At 40.9% G+C, this 20,489-nt stretch overlaps 1 protein-coding gene across 1 annotated transcript in view; it reads left to right on the top strand.

The window, feature by feature from the left end:
• The window catches only part of LOC131199572 (uncharacterized), a 54,684-nt gene that overhangs the window by 10,958 nt on the left and 23,237 nt on the right, over positions 1-20,489 (top strand). The window contains exons 8-9 of the mRNA XM_058185529.1: positions 1,433-1,910; positions 2,864-2,996. Of these exons, the coding sequence (XP_058041512.1) occupies positions 1,433-1,910; positions 2,864-2,996 (611 nt within the window). The remainder of the gene's footprint in view (positions 1-1,432; positions 1,911-2,863; positions 2,997-20,489) is intronic.

Genomic DNA, 20,489 nt, shown 5'->3' with positions numbered 1-20,489 from the left:
TTTTTTATAATGGGTTTTCCATTTTTTGTTTATAATGCTGGTCAAAGATTGTAATAAAGAAATGTCAGTGTCATTCTAGATCACATTGCTGTAACTTTTTAAGGGGTTTTCTTGTGGTTTTCAGAAATTTCCAAAGAGCTCTTGGGCTACATTTGGAAGTTGAAACAGCTGCATCAACATGGCCCAAAAAACTAAAACAGGATCTTCCATTGTTTCCCAAAATAGCAAGATTCAACCATAATTTATAATTAGATAGTTGATTACCATTAATAAGAAACATTTGATCATACTCTTCTGCTGCACTGAAGAGATATTTCTCCTTGCAGGCTATGTAGCTCCAAAGGGTAGGAGGAAGGAGTCAGGGGTGAAATCCAGCAGGTTCTGGAGAACCGGTAGCGAAAATTTTGAGCAGTTTGGAGAACCAATAGTGGAAATTTTGAGTAGTTCGGAGAACTGGAAAGTATCACCTCTGGCTGGTCCCAGAGTGGGATGGAAATGGAGATTTTACAATATTCTTCCCTCAGGAGTGGGGAGGGAATGGAGATTTTGCAGTATCCTTTTCCTGCCACGGCCGCCAAGCCACGCCATGTCCGCCAAGCCATGCCCACAGAACCTGTAGTAAAAAAAATTGTATTTCACCACTGGAAGGAGTCCTATACTCAAAATCTCTATAAGGGATGAGAGGGGAAGGAAAGGATAACTTAGAGAAAATTTTGACATGAGAGCAGAATGAGAAAAAACAACAACATGGGGAGATACTTTTTTAAAAAAAATCTGAACTTTAGAGCCATTCACACAATATAAATTACAATATCACAAAACAAAGTGTAATTTATTTTATTTATTTTTATCCTGCTTTTATTATTTTTATAAAGACAGTGAGCATACCTAATACTCTTTCCTTTCCTCCTCCTATTTTCTCTACAACACAACCCTTGAGGTGGGTTGAGCTGAGAGAAAATGACTGGCCCAAAGTCACCCAGCTGGTTTTCATGCCTAAAAAAGAACTAGAACTCACAGTCTCCTGGTTTCTAGCCTGGGACCAAACTGGCTTCTAGCCATTAGACCAAACTGGCTCTCATGTAATGCACAGAAATTGCAATCTTCCCTCTCAAAAAATTTGTAGAGGTACTCTAAGGAAAAAGCAGAACATAAAGTAAAAAAATGTAATATAAACAGGTTGAGGTGTAATCAAGGGCAGTGCAAGAGATAGTAAGTCTTCAAGATAGAACAATATTGAGAATATATATGGGGAAGATGATGAAATAAATTTAGCAAATGACTACGGCTAAATGTCTGCCATCTTGAAATTAGACAGACAGGCCAATAAATGTTAACAACTGGATCTTAAAACAAAATCAGCCTTCCTCAGCCTGGACTCTAACCTACTGACTGGCCTGATATTCTTGCTCTCCTGCTTCTTTCTCTGTAGGTTTGTTGACGAAAACGTTTAAATCACTACATTTTGAAGTTCACTGTCGATTGTTTCTGAATATGGATGCAGTGATGCGTGATTTGTATGAAGCAGCAAGGCTAAGAGCTCACAAAGATGCAGATTGTTTTGTTTGTGTGCTAATCAGTCGAGGAAACCATCAACATATATTCTGCACAGACCATGTTGTTCCAGGATTTCAACTGGAAAGGCTGAAGGATTTCTTTACTGGTGAGAAGTGCCCTGATCTCTTAGGAAAACCAAAGCTCTTTTTTATCCAAAACTATGTTGAGCCCCAAAATTGGCAAGGAAATGCCAGCCTGACAGAGGCAGATGGAGATCTATGCACAATCCCACAAGTAGCAGACATTTTCTGGAGCCACTGCACATTGGATGCCTCTGTATTGGAGAGATCCCCATGCTCGTCATCCTATTATCTCTCCACTTTGGCTGGCCTTCTGATGGATCCTCAGAAGAGGTAGGTGTTTATGTCAGATTCTAGCCATGCAGGAGCCATGCTGTTGTTTGGGAGAATGGAAAATAGATAGGAATATGAAAACAGCATTCTGACAATGTTTGGTTTACATCAATAAGGTAAGCATTGATATTGGTTCCTGCCGAAAGAGTGAGTGACAGAAGTGAAACAATTTTGACATGGGTCAAAAGTACACTATAGAAATGTAGTGGTTTCCCTGTAACCGAACAATGTCCTCCATATACATTTCTTTACAAAAGGGAACTGAAGGCTTCTGATGATTAGGCTTGGAGCCAGTACTTACTATAAACACATAAGGCCTCTATTCCTGACAAGTGATGGAAATGCTGATACAAACACAACTTTCTTGTCCCATGGCTGGGAGCAGGGAAAATGTCTTGAATAATTCCTCAACAAATAAATGTTACCCTGTTAAGTACTCCAGGTAATATAAGGAGTGGCCCAAAACACAAAGCTTCAAGTTCTCCTAAGCATATTTACGTGGAAGTAAAATCACTTGCAAGGAGGTGCTATGTTTGCATCCATGCATGCTCAAGCATCCCAAATACCACACAGTCCAAGTGTGCCTTAAGGCAGGGTTCCCCAACCCGTGGTCCGTGGACCGGCACCAGGCCACGGCATGCCAGAAAATGGCCCGCACCTAAACAAGTGAAGCCCCATCCACAGGATGCAGGCATCATGCGAAACCAAGCCTCCTTCGGTACTCAGAAAGAAAACCCCTCTGGTTCTCTCCACGGAACCGGTCTTTGGTGCCCAAAAAGTTGGGTGCCACTGTCTTAAGAGTAGCTGAATAACCTTCAGCTGAAGGGTAGGACTGAACACGTTTTCAAAATCTGGAGCTGTTCACCTTCAGCTTTTTACTTATTTATAAAATGTATGTAATCTCATGTTGAAGTTATTTTTTTTTCTCCTTCCTTTCCCCTTTTTCTTTGCAGAAAGCTGCCTCTGCTGGATATTTTTGTAGAGCTGAACAACAGAGTTTATGAATGGAATAGGATTAATTCTACAGAACAGTACTTACTCTTATTGAAGCACACCCTGAGGAAAAAACTTTTTCTGATTGACAAGTAAAGGCAGCCTTTCTGAGATTTATCAAGTTTCTCCTGGAATCAAATACAGCATATGTAATAGCATTCAGAGACATTGTACTTTTAAACAATAATTCTGGCTTCACAGAATTGCTGATCTTGGACAAGAAATAGTGAGAATAAGTAGCTGTTCTTACAGTGTATTACTTAAGGTTTTATTGCACACCATAGATAACACTGGATATATGCCTTACGTATATAACTTGTCATGATCTTTCTCAGAACTTAGTTCAGAGAATTATATTACTTTCTGCCTTGCTTATGAATATAAGCACAAACAAAAACCAAGGTGGATTATTGTAGGACAACATAATTGTCTCAGCATGCAAGTATAATAAAAAGTAATAGCTAATATTATGAGTAAAGAAGTATCAGGGCTTGGTTGGAAGAATCTTCTTGCAGAAATGACATTGAAAAAGGAGGTTAGAAATTGGGGAAGCTTCTGAGTTCTGCCAGTGTATATTTCATAGGTTTTGAAAGTCTTCCCTAATCCCGGCCCTCCAATGTGCAATTCTTAGTCCTATCATCCCTATAAAAGCACACCTAGTGGCCAAGAGTGTCTGAAAATAAGGGAGGCTGTGGTTAAATGTACTATGTGATTATTTTGTGGTTCCCTGTGGTTCCCTGAGCAACGACTAGATCCACTGCACCAAGAAATCCCATGAACGCAGAAATTTAGGGGAACAGAAGCTTGTTTCCAGCCTAGTCAAGACAACCAGTAGAACTTGGTTGACATAGGGATGATACTGTTCTTAACAAGAATTGAATTTAAGCAAACACGTGGGGATTTAACAAGGAGGAAAAAGAATGGGAAGGAAGGTATATGAGAACAGAACATAGTCATGATAAGGAATTGAATCTGGATTGTTACTGAACTTAATAAATTAAGCTGGTGATAATTTTTAAATGCATTAGCAATACTAATGCCTTTAACAATATGTATTTCATCTGAATATCTTGAGACATGTACTGTGCATTTGTAGTTTTAAAATTGTTACATTTACTGTGGATATTTTGGTGTTGGTTTAATTTTTCCTTTCTGTGGAAGCTGGTGAGAAATATTTCAATCTTTGTCAGGCGCAAAGAACTAGAATGACACTGTGAAATGATCAAAATAGGGTGGTTTTCTGTTGTTGTTGTCGTTGCTGCTTAACTACTTACAAGAATCTCAACAGATTAACTACATTCTCTTGAGAACTCTTCAGATAAAGCCTTCAAAGATCTTAAGGAGAGTCTGGACTCCCTTACTTCCTCCCCAAGGATTCCAAGCTCGCTAGTCTGTTTATTCCATCCCCTTTGTAAAATGGCATTGTACCGCAATCTTATACACGTATATATGTATCCTGGGGAAATTTTTCCCTTTTTAAATCTAAATTTAGTTATTTTGTTAATTGCTTGATTGCTGATTTTATTATTTCAGTAGGTTACTTTTAAGCCTTGTACCATGCTTTTCTATTAAGACTCATTTCCAGTGTTATTTCGCATAGATTTGCCTACCTTCAATATCACTGTAGGTACCTCTGTTTTAAAGTACTAGAATTAGGCAATAATTTGGTGGATGTAGAGAGGATAGAGCAAGAGGGAGTGATTCAGTTGTTGCTGGAAAATTTACTGTGAGTCTAAGCTGAACCAGCTATAGCTAAAGAAGTAGAAGGCACATAAACTGGATGGACAAAAGCCAGGAATCTTGTCTGTCTCCTTCAGGAAGGTAATCCTCTACTTACGATTGCATTTGAGCCCAAAATTTATGTTACTAAGCGAGTTAAGTGAATTTTACCCCATTTTATGATAATTCTTGCCACAGTTGTTAAATGAATCACTGCAGCTGTTAATTTAGCAACCCGGTTGTTAAGTTAATCTGGCTTCCCCATTGACTTAGTTCATCAGAAGGTCGCAAGAGATGATCAAGTGATCCTGGGACACTGCAACGGTCATAAATATGAGCCAGTTGCCAAATGTCTGAATTTTGATCATCTGACCATAGGATGCTGAAATAGTTGTAAGTGTGAAAAATGGTCATAAGTCACTTTTTTCAGTGCCACTGTAACTTCAAAGGGTCACTAATGAAAGTTCACTGTTGAAAGTTGAGGACCACTATAGGTAAGCAAGACCCAAGCTATTGGAGGAATGAAGAAAAAAAAAGTCACCCAAACCAGACAGAAGGGATTGGGTCTGAGCATATGGGATGCTTCCCCACACCAAGTCCCATCAACAACCACCAGACTGTTAACAAGGCAGTGGTAGTTGCCAGTCTTTTTTTTTTTTTTTTTTGTTCAAAAAGTTTTTATTGGTCAAAAAAGGTTTATACAAATACATATCAGGTATGGTAAATTTTCATTTTTCTTATACAAGATAAGAATTTTCCTCAAATTTTTTAACACATACAACAGCCATATGGCAAACAGGTGACACGAAGTAGTTAAGTTTACAAATCTTACATACGCAATAAAGAAGGGTCAAGAATAAACAGAATATCGTACAAAAGAGAATAAGGAAAACCAACACAATACCAAATATCTTTATCACTTCCTAGTTTTGGATCTCAGAACTCTGGGTTCAGCCTGACCCAACTCCAGGGCCGCAACAGCGGCAGCCGCCTCCGCCCCATGGTCTATAACCTCCCCTTCTTCAATTCCTGGGTCATCTGATTCCAGGAGGGCTTTGTATTCCTCCACGTAGGCCGTAGCCTCCGCAATTGTACTAATTTTTTTCGTAATGCCCTCCCGGAAAATCATCAATCCCTCTGGCATCAGCCATCTGAAGCCTACTCCCTTCTGGTACAATTTGCTTGACAAAAAGTAATATTTCTTTCTCATTTCACGTACCTGTCTGGGAATCTGCCTCAGAATGGCTATCTCCCTGCCCCTGTAAGTCAGTGCCCCACTCCTATGTTTTCTAAGAATTTCATCTCTCGTCTCTCTTCTCACAAATTTGACATGAACCTCTCTGGGAACTGCATGCGTGCGTGCATATTGTGAATTAACTCTATAAACTCGATCCACATCCCAATTCATGAAATCAACACCTCTCCCAAGAAATTCTCCCAACAATTTAGTCACAACATCTCTCAAATCTTCTTGGTCCACTTCTTCCAAATTTTGAAACCTAAGGAAATAAGACATTTTATCCATCTGTAGTCCAAGCACAGCATTGCCTGTCATCTCCTCTCTTTTCTGCACTGCCCGCATCTCACCCTCCAGACCTTCCACTTTCTGCTTGTTTTCTGCTGAGACTTGTTGAGTATCCTTTAAATCCTTTTGGATAGTCACAATTTCTGCTCTTATTTCCATTTGGCCTCTTTGCAAATCATCCAGTTTCTTGTCCATATTGGATAACTTTTCCAGAATTCTCTCCATCTCTCCAGCAGTTGGTCTCTGACCTTTTGCCATTTAAAAAAAAAAAAATTTTCAAAATCCTCAGGCAAGCACAGTATCCTTGTAATTTCCTCCGGATCCACCAGGGGGCACTCACAGGAGCAACGAGTCCAGAGTACAGTTAGTCAACCAGGAAGCCGAAGGGAAGTGATGTCATCAAAATTCTCATAGTGAAGGCGGAAGCTGGACACCACCACTGTTCCCCAGAGGGAGGGGGGGCCTCAAACCCTCCCTCCTAAATTTCTCCATCACCTCTTCTCTCCAGAGCTCCACAAAACCGGTAATCTTATTTTAAGTTCTCCTCTCTCCAGAATGACTCGTGCTCCTTCCAGCCGCAGGGGAGAAAAACCCCCCCCGCACTCCGGAGCACTCCACTCGCATTTACCGATATCCCCTTCCCTTCTCCATTCCTCAATTCTTCTCCGTTCCCTGTTCACCACCAGGCTGCTGCAGTTATAAATCCAAAGCCCCGGTGTCACCGGGCACAGCGGCCCAGGCAACGACCAAAGTAATGGCCGTGGCCCGTGGCCTCCAAGCCCCGCCGAGCCTAGGACGCGCCAGCATCGGTCCCCCCAGTCCTGTATGTCGGCTGGGAGACCCCTGGCGAGCCGTCCGTACGGCAGGTGTCCTTTTCGGAACACCTGGCCCCTGGGGGCCTCGGCGGCAGCCGGATTCGGGCACTGGAGGCAGGAGAAGCCTCCAGACGACCGTTGCCTCTGGACACCGGAAGTCGTCTCCCCGTAGTTGCCAGTCTTATGACTCAAAAAGCAAAGACTTTTGAAGACTTTCGGCTGACATCATAGCACCACCAGTCACAAGAAACGGGAAACAGGGCTCTCGGTTCCTGTGCTGAGTTCTCCCTATTTGTGGGCTCTGAAAGAAGCCAAAGTCACCTTGTAGAGGTGACGAAGCTAAGGAGGACCACCCTGAGAGGTCGCAGGAGAGATCGCAAATCTCCCGCTGAGCCCTGTGGCTTTTTTCCCTCTCTGCCATGGCGAGGAGAAGAGGCAGTCTAAGATGGCTGTCACGAAGCTGGGACAGCTGACAAACAACTAAGCACTGTGCAGATGCGGACTTTGGGGAATAGTGTGTGAACTGGGTGAGATAATATTTTCTGTTAAAATTTGATCCCAAGGAAATCTAGGGTGCATATATATTTAGAACCATTTGTTAAATCAGCAAACAAGCACTTTGAAAAATTATTAAACCAGACGGAGGAGAATCCAAGAGAGGGAAATTTGTGTGTGTATATGTATGTGTGTGTGTGTGTGTGTGTGCGTATTTGTTTTCTGAGGTTTTCGCGGGTGTTTGTATGTAGGTCTTTGGTTATTCAGGTTTTCTCCCGCGTAAAATTGGAAGTGCCTTGGCGATGTTTCGACGACGTCGTTTCGTTCTGTTTCATCAAAACATCGCCAAGACACTTCCAATTTTATGCAGGAGAAAACCCGAATAACCAAAGACCTACATAAAAACACCCGCGAAAACCTCAGAAAACAAATATTGCACCTCTACGGGGAGGGAATCCACAATCTGACCAGGACCTATGAAAAACTAGAAGTCCAAAGAGCTTCCATTTTATGTGACCTCGCATTCCTATGAAACTGCCATGATCAAAAATTAATCCCCACATGCTTCCAATTGAAATTCCACTCCAACTCTGCAGCCACCAAACGCATCCTAAAAAGAACAGAATTGGCCCTAATCAGAAATTAACTTCACACAAAAAGATTCCTCCTAGATCGAATCAACAAAGATCTCCTCACACTTCACCTCAAACTCAGCAACAAGATCCATCCCGCACTTTGGGACAAATCCAAACAACTCGCCGTCTTGAGAGCCGAAACACAGACCACCCTCACGACAGACACACACACCAACAAACTCCGAAGACTACAAGAACGCCAGAAACAAACCCCTCCCCACTCACAGCCACACATGAAACAAACAGTGCATAACATCTCAGATAGGATCCTCACCAATGCTGAAACCAATGTCCTTTCCAAAGGATTCAACTTTGCAGTCACTCCCAAAAACATCCCCACTGAAGCCATTATATGTGGAGTTGACACCAGCCTGACCAAAATCAACCCCAACGACGCTAACAAAATCAGACTCAAAATCACCAACATTCTCTGCACCAGCAAGCCACCCAAAAGCAACTTACCCAAAGAGGAACAGACAGCACTACTTAACCTGAAAAAAGACACCGGCATAATAATCCTACCAGCAGACAAGGGCAACGCCACGGTGGTTATGAACACATCTGACTACCAAACCAAATTAACCAACCTACTCCAAGACTCTGCATACAAACCCCTAAACACAGACCTCACCACTTACCTAGAAAAAACCACTAGTTCCAAAATAAAAGCCTCCCCCATCAGCGAAGAAATCCAACAAAGAATCATTCCCAGAGAGAAATCATCCAGATACCCTAAGCTCTATGGTCTCCCCAAGATACACAAAGAAGGAACCCCACTTATACCCATAGTCAGCTCCATAGGCTCACTTCTACAAAACCTAGCCAAATTTCTCGCCAAACAACTACAGCCCTATGCAGAATCCATCACCTCACACGTAAAAAAACTCATTCCAGTTCATAGAGATCATTAAGAAACAAAACTTACAGCCCAGCGACCTACTCATGAGCTTTGATGTCATATCCCTCTTCACCCAGGTGCCAATCAAAGAAGCCTTGACAGCTATCCAAAACAAATATAACACCCCCCCCAGCACATCCTAGATCTGACCAACCACTGCCTATCCAACACATACTTCATCTATAATGGACAAAAATACAAACAAATAGAAGGAGCACCCATGGGATCACCCCTCTCACCTGTCATTGCCAACCTCTACATAGAACACTTTGAAACTCAAGCTCTAGAAAAATCTGATCACAAACCCAAACTCTGGCTCAGATACATAGACAACACCTTCATAATCTGGCCACACGGGAAAGAAAAACTTGACAACTTCCTCACACACCTCAATAGCCTACACTCCAAAATACAGTTCACCATGGAAACAGAAATTAACAACCAACTTCCCTTCCTGGATGTCTTAGTCTACAGGAAACCCAATGGCTCCCTAGGACATACCATCTACCAGAAGAAAACACACACAAACCGCTATCTGCACGCACTCTCACACCACCACCCAGCACAGATCAACTCCGTAGCCAAGACACTCATCTCCAGAAAAAAACGCTTAGCTGATGAACAACACCTAAAAACCGAACTACACACTCTCACTAATGTACTAACATCCAATGGATTCTAAAGAAATAAGATTACCAATCTAATCCAAAAAGAAACCCCCACTAAAATCCAAGACAGAGAACAAGAAAACGGCACAGCCCTCCTCCCATATATAAAAGGCACCACAGACAGAATCAGCAAGATCCTCCACAAACACAACATCAAGACAGCATTCTGCACAAACCGAAAAATATCCACCATCTAAGAAACCCAAAGACAAAATTGAGTTAGAAAATCAAGGAGTATATGAAATCCCATGCACCGCCTGCCCCACCGCATACATTGGACAAACCAACAGAAGAATAAGTGCACACATTGAAGAACACAAGAACTCAGTCAAAAAAGAGGAACCAACTTCTTCCCTGGTCCAACACCTTAAAGCCACAGGACATGATATTGACTTTACAGAACTATCTAGAACTAGATATTGACAGAACTATCGCCAAAACTGAACACTTTAACAACAGAATAATCAGAGAAGCCATTGAGATAGAAAAACGCCCACACAGCATGAACAAACGAGATGATACCTCCCGCTTACCAGCCATTTGGAAACCCGCCCTTATTGACAAACGAGTCCCTAATACAAGGAATGACACCAGACCCACACTCACGAGGTCCACACAGGATGTCACCACCACACATCCACCCAGAAAGCAGACCCAAATCCACACTGATGATGAAGCACAACCAAGGACCAGAAGCCAGATCGCAGCTGCAACATTAGCCATTTCAAACCCCTCCAATCCATACATGCAGCAGACTGACACCTACTATGAAGATGTAGCACGAACACGAACACGAAGCCAAACAACAGCAATGCCGCTCACCAGCTCAAATCCCCGTGCAACTCAGACTAATCTGAGCACAACCAAGCTCCCACACAAACAGGACACACCCCCAGCCAATCAGAGCACAAAAAAAACCTATCCAATCAGAGCACAGCCAAGCTCCCACCCAATCAGTTCAAACCCCCACTAGCAGTTAAAAGGACGAAACAGCTGCGATCACACATTGCTCCCAGAAGCACGAAGCTGAAGCCTGAAGATGATGAATGATACTTTGTCGAAACGTCACCAAGACACTTCCAATTTTACGTGGGAGAAAACCCGAATAACCAAAGACATATACACACACACACACATACACACACACACAGAATTGGACTCTCAAAGTAAGATGTATTGAGAAGGCATTCTAAAATGCTGGAACTATGGACTTTCAAAATTAATACTGCTTTTTTGGAATTATAATTTAAAATAATTAAAATCAGACTTGCCAATATCACATCGTGAATAGAGAGTGCCATCTGCTGATGAGAGGGAATATGCAAACCTGAGAATAACCATTTGAAGGAAAATATTTAACTGGATTACATGCATCTACTCTAAGACCTCTGGAGATTTGAATATTTAAATAAGAACTTTAAATAAAAGACCCCTGAATGTTATGCTATATGATTGAAATATTAAAGTGATTTGAAGAGGCTTGTACAACCCCCTGGTTTATTTAAATGGGTTTGACTGATAATTTATGAGATATTAAAAATTGTGATTTGTGTAAGATCAGTTTTGAATTAAAGATTCCTGGACTACTGGCTAAAAGTGGGACCTATTAAACAAAATAAGACAAAATGCAAGGCAATGTAAGTGGAATTTTAAATGAAAATTTTAAACCAATTTTTGCGAAAAACGGGGCATGCAGAGAGTTTGGGAGACCTGCAGCGTTCCTGGGGGCCAGGGAAAGCAAAAACTTTTTTTTTCTTACTTACCTCTTCGAAATCTTAGTGCGTCTTATAGTCCAAAAAATACGGTATATAGACTGGATAATTATTTTGTATGTAGTGTGATAGATATTAGGATAATATTTTAATATAAATAGATATGAATGAAATATGGGAATTATGAATAAGAATTATGCATTAACTGGAAAATTAGAGATTGAATGATGGTATTATTAAACATGCATAAAAATATTAGCAGTGAAATGATAAAATTAAACAATGGGTGATTAGATAATGAAAATATATTTTAATGTAAGCACATGTATTAATAGAATTACACAGATTGGATGATTGGAAAGAACCTGAATAGATTTACTGTGATTGGTACTAGAAGTGTACATTGAAACACTGAACAATGAAAGAATGAAGGATGAAACTTTAAAATAAATAGATATGAAGAGCTAAATAAGGGAAATATCAATAACAAAGCAGGTGAAAGGTGGAAGACAGAAAAGAAATATCTTTGAATCTTACAGTAACATGAAAAAAAGTTAAAATAGAGATAGAAATAAGGGGAATAATAGTATATATATTATATAACAAGATATATGTAATAATAAGAGGGAGATTTAGAAATTGAATGGCAGTAGTATTAGGGATGTTTAAACAATATGAAACAATGAACATGAGATGTAATAACTATGAGTAATAATATTGTCTATTTGTATTAAAATGTATGATATCTGTTGTGACCCAGGCCCAAGTAGTTATTACCAGACACAGTCAGTCCTAAAAACATATTTTATTAGAACAGCTGAAAATTACTTCATTCTCAGCTTAGTCCAAATTAAGTCCAAAACGAAGTCCTTCAGAAAAAGTCCTTTGGCCTTATCACAAACTTTTGTCTTCTTTGGCACCCTGCCAAAGGCTTTTCTTGGCAAGAACCCCAGGAAGTTCAGAAACAGGAGAAAAGAAACAATTGTAGCAATGTTGCTTTCCTACAGAGAACCCAAGAGCTTCTCTTTTAAGCATTATGGGAGGGGCCAATCATCTCCTGGCCTTACTCTTGAGTAGTCCTTATTGTTTTAGCTGCTCTTGCCTTCTGGCAGCTCTTTGCATGCGTTTTCTAGGAACTGCCTCTCTGCTGTCTACCTCTGGTGGCTCCGGAGTCTACTGGAGTCTACTCCGGAGTCTACTGGGAATAGCTCCCAGATGGCCCCAGCCCCATCTCTGCCTCTGACGCAGACCCTCGTCCCAGCCTTTCCCTGACTCCAGGACTGACCCATTGTCCTCCTCAGCCTCCTCACTGTCTGACTCCGCTGCCAGCTCTGCAGGCTGCTGGCAGACCACAACAATACCCAAGTATTCACACATTGATATGTATAAATAATATAAAAATGGGGGGGGGGGAAGCAAAGACTTTGGAGGATAAAAGGGTCCCAAAGCCTGCTCGCTCTTTGTGGTCTTTAGATGCAGACTTAAATCACTCTAGCTTGTGTGGGTAAGTGTGTATGAATGTGTGTGGTGGTGGGGAATAGGAAATGTGCATTGTAACCAGTAAAGTTGTGCCATACTTTAAATTCACTGGTTTTCCGTGTATTCTAAAGAACCTGTTGTGCCTCAGTGTTCAATTGAAAGTGGTTTGAATGTGCCCCTAATCATTTCCTAGCTGTTGACCAGGGCTGTGAGTGTGTGAATGATCATAAACCAAACCTGGGAATGCATGCAATATTTTTACTGGTGTCAGGATGAGATACACAGATTAAACGGTTTAAGTTTACTATTTGAGTGATCAGTTATGTTTTTGTGGAAATCTGGGATGACTGACAAAAAGATACTTTATCACTGCCCAGCTACAGCTCTACTGGAGAATTCTGATGTGGGGAAATGGGTTTGGTATTTTGTGAAGTGATGGAGAAACTGCTTAAGAAGTTGGGATTGCCTGTTGATGACTTGCAGGAGAAAATGAAATCAGTATATTCAGGAAGAAATGTTAAGATAGAATTTGGGAAACTCTACAAATTAAGAGGAGGAAGGAAACAAAGATTTACCTGGAGTGTTAGCAGTACTATTGTGAGTTGGGCTGACCCAAATGGATAAGCTCTTCAGGCAGTTACAGTCAGAGAACTGCTCTTTAAAAACAGATTTGGAACAATTCAGAAATGACTACCATGTTTTGCAAGCTTATTACCAACTGCAAAAGAGCCAAATGGTGGAACTAAAAGAGACTTTGGTTCAACTGAAGGATAGTGTTGTAAAGGGAGTGGCAACAAAAATTGAAATTTTAAAGGACTTTCTGCAGACATTTGATAAAATAATCACACAGCCTATGGAAAATATAATAAGGTAGGGGAGTTGTGTAGACAAATAAGGCAATAGTCTTATGAAATTGCCTGTTTAACAGGCTCAGACCTTGACCAAACACAAACACCCCACTTTCCCTTTAATCGGAATCAGTTTCTTGAGAGCTTAAGCAACAACCTCCCTAGGACTTCAATAGCAATAGTAGAAATATAAGCACAAACCTGGCATAGAAATGCCCCAAATGGGAATATTCCTAAGTAGTCATTCATACTTCTATTGGGAGAAAAGCTGAAACAGATTGTTACAAATGTGGGGGCCTTGAGCCTTGACCCCCTCAAATGGACCTTGAGGCTACAGTAATTCAGCCTCCAGTACAATGTTCTGACTATGAGATTGAGGAATGAGAAAATAACTCTTGTAATCATAAATGATGGTTTCTTGCTCTTAATAAAGCTAGGATTTGCAAAGTTAGGACAGTCTATTCTGATCAGTGATCAGAAATAATTACAATAAGTGCTTTGAGTTTTGAACTGGGGAAAAAAAACCAGTCCAGCCTATCAAAAACAGTACTGTAAAAGACAGATTAAGAATACAAATCAAAATGGGCAAGAAAATGATAAGAGAACACCTATCTACCATAGATGAGTGAAAATCACCAGGTCTAGATGGATTACATCCCAAGATTTTGAAGGAGCTGACAGATGTGATCATAGAATCACTGTTTATATTTTCCAAAGATCCTGGAGCATCAGGAAACTACTAGAGGACTGGACTGGAAAAGAGCGACATGCATCATCGAAAAAGGGAAAAAATTGATTCAGGAAATTACAGACCAATCAGTCTGACATCAATACCTGGAAAAATTCTGTAGAAGATACCTACAACAAATTTGCAAACGCATGGAAGCAAGCAAAGTTACAACCAAAAGCCGAAATGCAATCTTTTTGCATTTTTCGACTGACTAAATCAATGGACCAGTAAAATGCGGTGAACATAATTTACTTGGACTTAAGTAAGGCATCTGATAAAGTAGACCACAATGTGCTACTTGGTAAGTCAGGAATATGACAGCATCACCACCAGATGGATTCATTACTGGCTAACCACACTCAACATGTAGTCCTCAATGGAGCTACATCTACATGGTGGCAAGTATGGATCTTCATAAATGAAGGTAAAAACGTTACGCCAACACCCAGCTGAAGAGTAGAGGAATCAAGGGAGCTAAGAAATAAAATATTTTCTGCAGACTTCTCCCTTGAACTAAAGGGTGGGGGGTGTCATCTCTTTAAAAAAAAAGTACATCCAAAAGTTGTGCAACAAAATGGAGGACACCCTTGGCAAGCTTTAGCTGCCTGGCTGACTGCCTGTAGAGGGCAGTCTACAGTCTAGCCTTTAAGTCCTAGCTGGACTCTACAGGGAGCCAGGAGAGCTAAAGTTGCAAAGACCCAGGTGCCTTCATTTTGTTACACAACTTTTAGAGATTTCTTTTAGTTCAGGGCAAAAAGCTGCAGAAAGCTTTTATTTCTTTGCTTGCCTTCCTTTCTCTCCTTTCTGGAGTCGAGGTAAGTTTTTTTTTTAAGGGGTAAAGGTTGGAGAGCAAAGGGAAAGCTTAGTTTTAGCACCTAATGAGGTAGTTCCCATAAAAACTCTAATCTCAGGATAAATTGTATTAACATTTTGATCTGGAAAGGTCGCATGGATCTTAAAGGGGGAGAGGGTTTTAATCAGTTGGATGTGGGGGGAGCCCTCCGGGGAGGGGTTTTTTTCTTTTTCAAAAAAGCACTCCGAAATCAAGAGTGGGTATAGGGCCTCCCGCAATGATAGGCGTCGATTTCCGCCTTATCCCCCCCCCCGGCATCTTTTCCAGTTTGCAGGCAAGGAAAGGATCCGCGCCACTTTTCCCCACCAGCAGCACGCAGATCTCTTGCCAGTGAGGGTCCCTCACTTCAGTCATCTCTCCCCCCCCCCATATTTCTTTTTTCCACTCTCCTCCCCGCTTAAGCCTGCAAGCGTACTCCTTTCCCCATGAAATGTATGTGACGCAACTATCCGGAAGACGAGAAAAATGCCTTCGAGGCGGCTTCTTTCTTTATAGTTGCACCCTTTAAAACCGTATCTTCTGTGGAAGAGGAAAGGGCAGGGAACGATGCCTGGCCTCGCTAAAAGTATTTTAAACCCGCGGACCAGGTCTGGGGTAAAGCATTGGGGGAGGGGACAGCGCATACCCGGCGAAGCATGGCACCACCAATACAAACAGAGCTCCATTTCCCGCCAGGTCTCTGCGAGAGGAGGCGCAACACCGCGTAAATCCTGTAAATTCCAAGCCGGAAATTCAAAACCACGAACTGAGCTTCAGAATTTTGTGAGCGTTTTTTCACCCCTTCAGATAAGAGAAATTGGCTCTATCTTGCTCGGACAGGAGTTCTCCGATCGCTTGATCTCGCAGTATCTGTCGGTACCAGAGCGTTCCCTGCGCGCTTTAGTAAGCCCAGCTGCTTCTAATGCATGAATTCGGGGAAAGGACTTGGAAGTTTTGGTGCGTTTTAAACTTATCGTTTCGCCACCGCTGCCTTCCCTACACCTCGACTCCAGCTATTTTTTTTTGGGGGGGGGGGAGGGAGCCGGAATCGAGGTAGCGAGCGAGTTCGGGGGTTATTTAGTAAGCTGAGAGGAGGGAGGGGGCTCCATTTTCCTGGGTCTTGCTGTTGGCGTCCTTCCTTTTCCAGCTTGGACTGCCCCTCCCCCCCCCCAAAAAAAAAAAAACTCCGCCCAGGCGAAAGCCAAACAAGTGGCGAAGTTGTTGCACGAACTTTTGAAAAGTTTTGTTCGGGCTGCAGAAAAGGCTGGCCGAAAGAAGTTAAATCGTGCGCGTTGTAGGGTTAGGGGAAACGGGCAGAAAGTTCGTAAAATGGCAGTGGCGTTTCGGGACAAGGGAAAAAAAGTGGCTGTTGTGATAAAGGAGGAGTAGGGTGGAGTGGAGGAGAGAGGGATGAAAATTATTCCGTAAAGACCTTGGCCCTGTAACAGGAAGGATCCTTCCTGGGCTGCCATTACAATTAATGAACGAGACCACCCTTTTCATTGGCCCAAGCTGAAAAAAAAGACTTTTCCCAATGAAGGGCGGGGGGAAAGTTTCCTTCTGTGATTTTAGGGTGCCGGCGTATCAAATGGACAAATTCAAGGAGATTCGGTATATTGTTGTTATTCCTGACAAGCTACCTTGATCTCATTGCTGAGAGGAACTTGTGCTTTAGGAAAAGGAATGTTGGTTTTAAAAAATAGATAGAAAGTCTGGAAAGCCCCAAAGGAAATGGATGAGGGACACTGTTGCCATGTGACCTAGCTTCAACTGTCAATTACAAATTTCATATTTTTGTATAGAAAATGATGAATTTCTCTCATTTAAGAATTCTCCAGGCCCTGTTTTTGTGATAAGGTAGGACAGAGCGTTGGAAGTACAAGGTATAAATAAAATCCTTTGCTTCCTCCTGAACGGACTATGTAATCTCAGATGATACTTGGCTTGTAATTTACAGTGTTCCAGCAAATGTCCTATTATCACAGGTGTTTGAATCAATGCCATTTAGAATTTTGATTAAAGTATGATGTGAATAACCTTCAGCTCTTATTATTATATCCATCTACTTGTCCCAAAGTCTTGTAATGAGGCCTGCAGAAAATTTGAGAATGGATCAGGGTACAAAAAAAAAATATAGAAATTTAAGGGGGGAAAAATGGTGAACAGCACCTATTTGTTATGGAGGTTTACAGCTGATCTTAAGTGAAGCTGCACTCCTTGTGAAGGTTCAAATGAGTAAACTGGGACTCTGTATCAGACAGGGAAATGTAACTTTCTAGCAGTATCTGTTAGAAAACATAGGTGCTACACTATGTTGTGCTTTGGGGAGAGGACAGCACCATACTTGGAGACTCATGCACTACTGCTGTGAAGGGTGAGCAAGTGTGATATCAAAGTTTGGGTTTCAGCAGGTTCTGACTAGTTCTGGAGAACCGGTAGCGGAAATTTTGAGTAGTTCGGAAAACCGGTAGTAAAAATTCTGACTGGCCCCACCCCCATCTATTCTCTGTCTCCCCCCCCCCCCCCCGTCCCAGCTGATCGGGAGGGAATGGGGATTTTGCAGTAATCTCCTGGATTGGAGAGGGAATGGGGATTTTGCAGTATCCTTTCTCTGGAATGAAGTGGGAATGGAGATTTTACAATATCCTTCCCCTGCCACGTCCACCAAGCCACACCCACAGAACTGGTAGTAAAAAAATTTGAAACCCACCACTGTGTGATATACATACACACTCTGGAGGCATTTATCTTTTAAATTAGTAATTTCAATAGTTATAAGGTAAATCTATAGACCAGAGAGAGTACTTATAATTGCACTTTGCACCTACTGAAAATACTTACTAAAGTAATAATGAAATTACTTGCTTACTAGATTTAGACTGTCTGATGATTGAATAATTATATTGAAGCAGTTTTATTGGTTAGTGGTGCATTTCCAGCCCCCACAGAGAGCTGTGTTTTTCACTTTTATCTGATTTCTTGCCTTCATATGGATTGGTGTTCCTATCCTGCTGGGACTTGAAGCCACAGTACTGCTTAATGTTTAGCTCTTTTGACAAATGGTTGAATTATGTCATAAGATTTTATGTATAGTGTGTTGATTACCTTTGAAAACAATATTTTAACCAAATAGATGCTAAACCATGTTTCAGTGAAATGGAAGGAAAGATCTGATCATGGAACTGTTGATATATTTGACTTCTTTAAAGTGCATGGCAAAACCAAAAAAAAATAATGTTCTAGCTTTTAGTAATATTGCTACATTACAAAAGCAGTAACGTGGCTTATCTATCCCCCCCCCAATCATTTGCTGAATTATTTAACTTTAGATTATATAGATATTATTTCCTGTAACTGCTTACCATTCTTACCAATAATTGTTTTTATTTTTTATTTATTTATTTAATTTTGTCATAACAATATACACAAGCATAACACAAAAAGATTATAGAATATATAAACATATATATGAGGAGAAACAAGGAAGTATCAGCATATATATATATAGGGAAAGAAACAATAGGACAGGAACGGTAGGCACGTTTGTGCTCTTATGCCCTTGAAGTCCTCTTAGGAATGGGGTGAGGTCAACAGTGGATAGATTTTGGTTAAAGCTTTTGGGTTATGAGAAGAGACCATAGAGTCAGGTAATGCATTCCAAGCACAGATAATTCTGTTACAGAAATCATAATTTTCTGCAATCCAAACTGGAGCGGTTGACATTAAGTTTAAATCTATTGGTAGCTCTTGTGTTATTGTAGTTGAAACTGAAGTAGTCATTAGCAGGAAGGACATTACAACGGATGATTCTATGAGCTAAACCCAGGTCCTGTCGAAGGCAACGGAGTTCCAAGTTTTCTAAACCCAGGATTTCAAGTCTGGTGGAATAAGGTATTTTGTTGGTTACGGAGGAGTGGAGAACTCTTCTCGTAAAATACCTCTGGACATGCTCAACTGTATTGATATCAGAAATATGGTATGGGTTCCAGACAGGCGAGCTGTAATCAAGAATTGGCCTAGCAAATGTTTTATATGCTCTGGTCAGTAGTGTGGTGTTTTGCGCAAAAGTGTTAGATTTTGATTGGTTGGGAGAGAACACCACACTTCGATTCCTACTATGCTACAGAGCCCCTGACTACGACATCGCACATGCAAACAAGTTAACCTCACTACTAACTTGGGCTACCTCTTGCCCATATCCTCTCATCTTCCTGGGTGACCTCAATCTACCTCTTATTAACTGGATAACAAATGGATGTACAACTGAATCCATCCATGCTACCCTATACAATGCTGTTACAAATCTAGGTCTTCAACAATTGGTAACTAACAATACAAGACTAAACAACTGCCTTGACCTCATCTTCTGCAATAACACAAACTCAATTTATGGACTACAAATAAAAGAACCCTTTTCCAACAGTGACCACAGTATGATAGACTTTTGCCTCAATATACACCCTTACAAAAATCATCATAATAATAGTAATCCAATCTACAATTTCAAAGAAGCCAACTATGACATTATAAACACCTACCTCTCATTTCTTGATTGGCAAAATCTATTCTCAACCTGTATCACTGCTGAAGACCACTACAAAGTTTTCCTACTCGAAGTCAATAGAGTCATTAAACTCTACATACCACTAACCACCACCAAAATCAGGAAAAACAAATTACCCATATCAATAAAAAAGCTCCAATCCAAAAAAAATAATGTTCTAGCTTTTAGTAATATTGCTACATTACAAAAGCAGTAACGTGGCTTATCTATCCCCCCCCCAATCATTTGCTGAATTATTTAACTTTAGATTATATAGATATTATTTCCTGTAACTGCTTACCATTCTTACCAATAATTGTTTTTATTTTTTATTTATTTATTTAATTTTGTCATAACAATATACACAAGCATAACACAAAAAGATTATAGAATATATAAACATATATATGAGGAGAAACAAGGAAGTATCAGCATATATATATATAGGGAAAGAAACAATAGGACAGGAACGGTAGGCACGTTTGTGCTCTTATGCCCTTGAAGTCCTCTTAGGAATGGGGTGAGGTCAACAGTGGATAGATTTTGGTTAAAGCTTTTGGGTTATGAGAAGAGACCATAGAGTCAGGTAATGCATTCCAAGCACAGATAATTTTGTTACAGAAATCATATTTTCTGCAATCCAAACTGGAGCGGTTGACATTAAGTTTAAATCTATTGGTAGCTCTT

The sequence above is a fragment of the Ahaetulla prasina genome, chromosome 1, assembly GCF_028640845.1.
Source record: "Ahaetulla prasina isolate Xishuangbanna chromosome 1, ASM2864084v1, whole genome shotgun sequence".
Lineage (NCBI taxonomy): Eukaryota > Metazoa > Chordata > Lepidosauria > Squamata > Colubridae > Ahaetulla > Ahaetulla prasina.
This window is presented reverse-complemented; position numbering and strand designations above follow the sequence as displayed.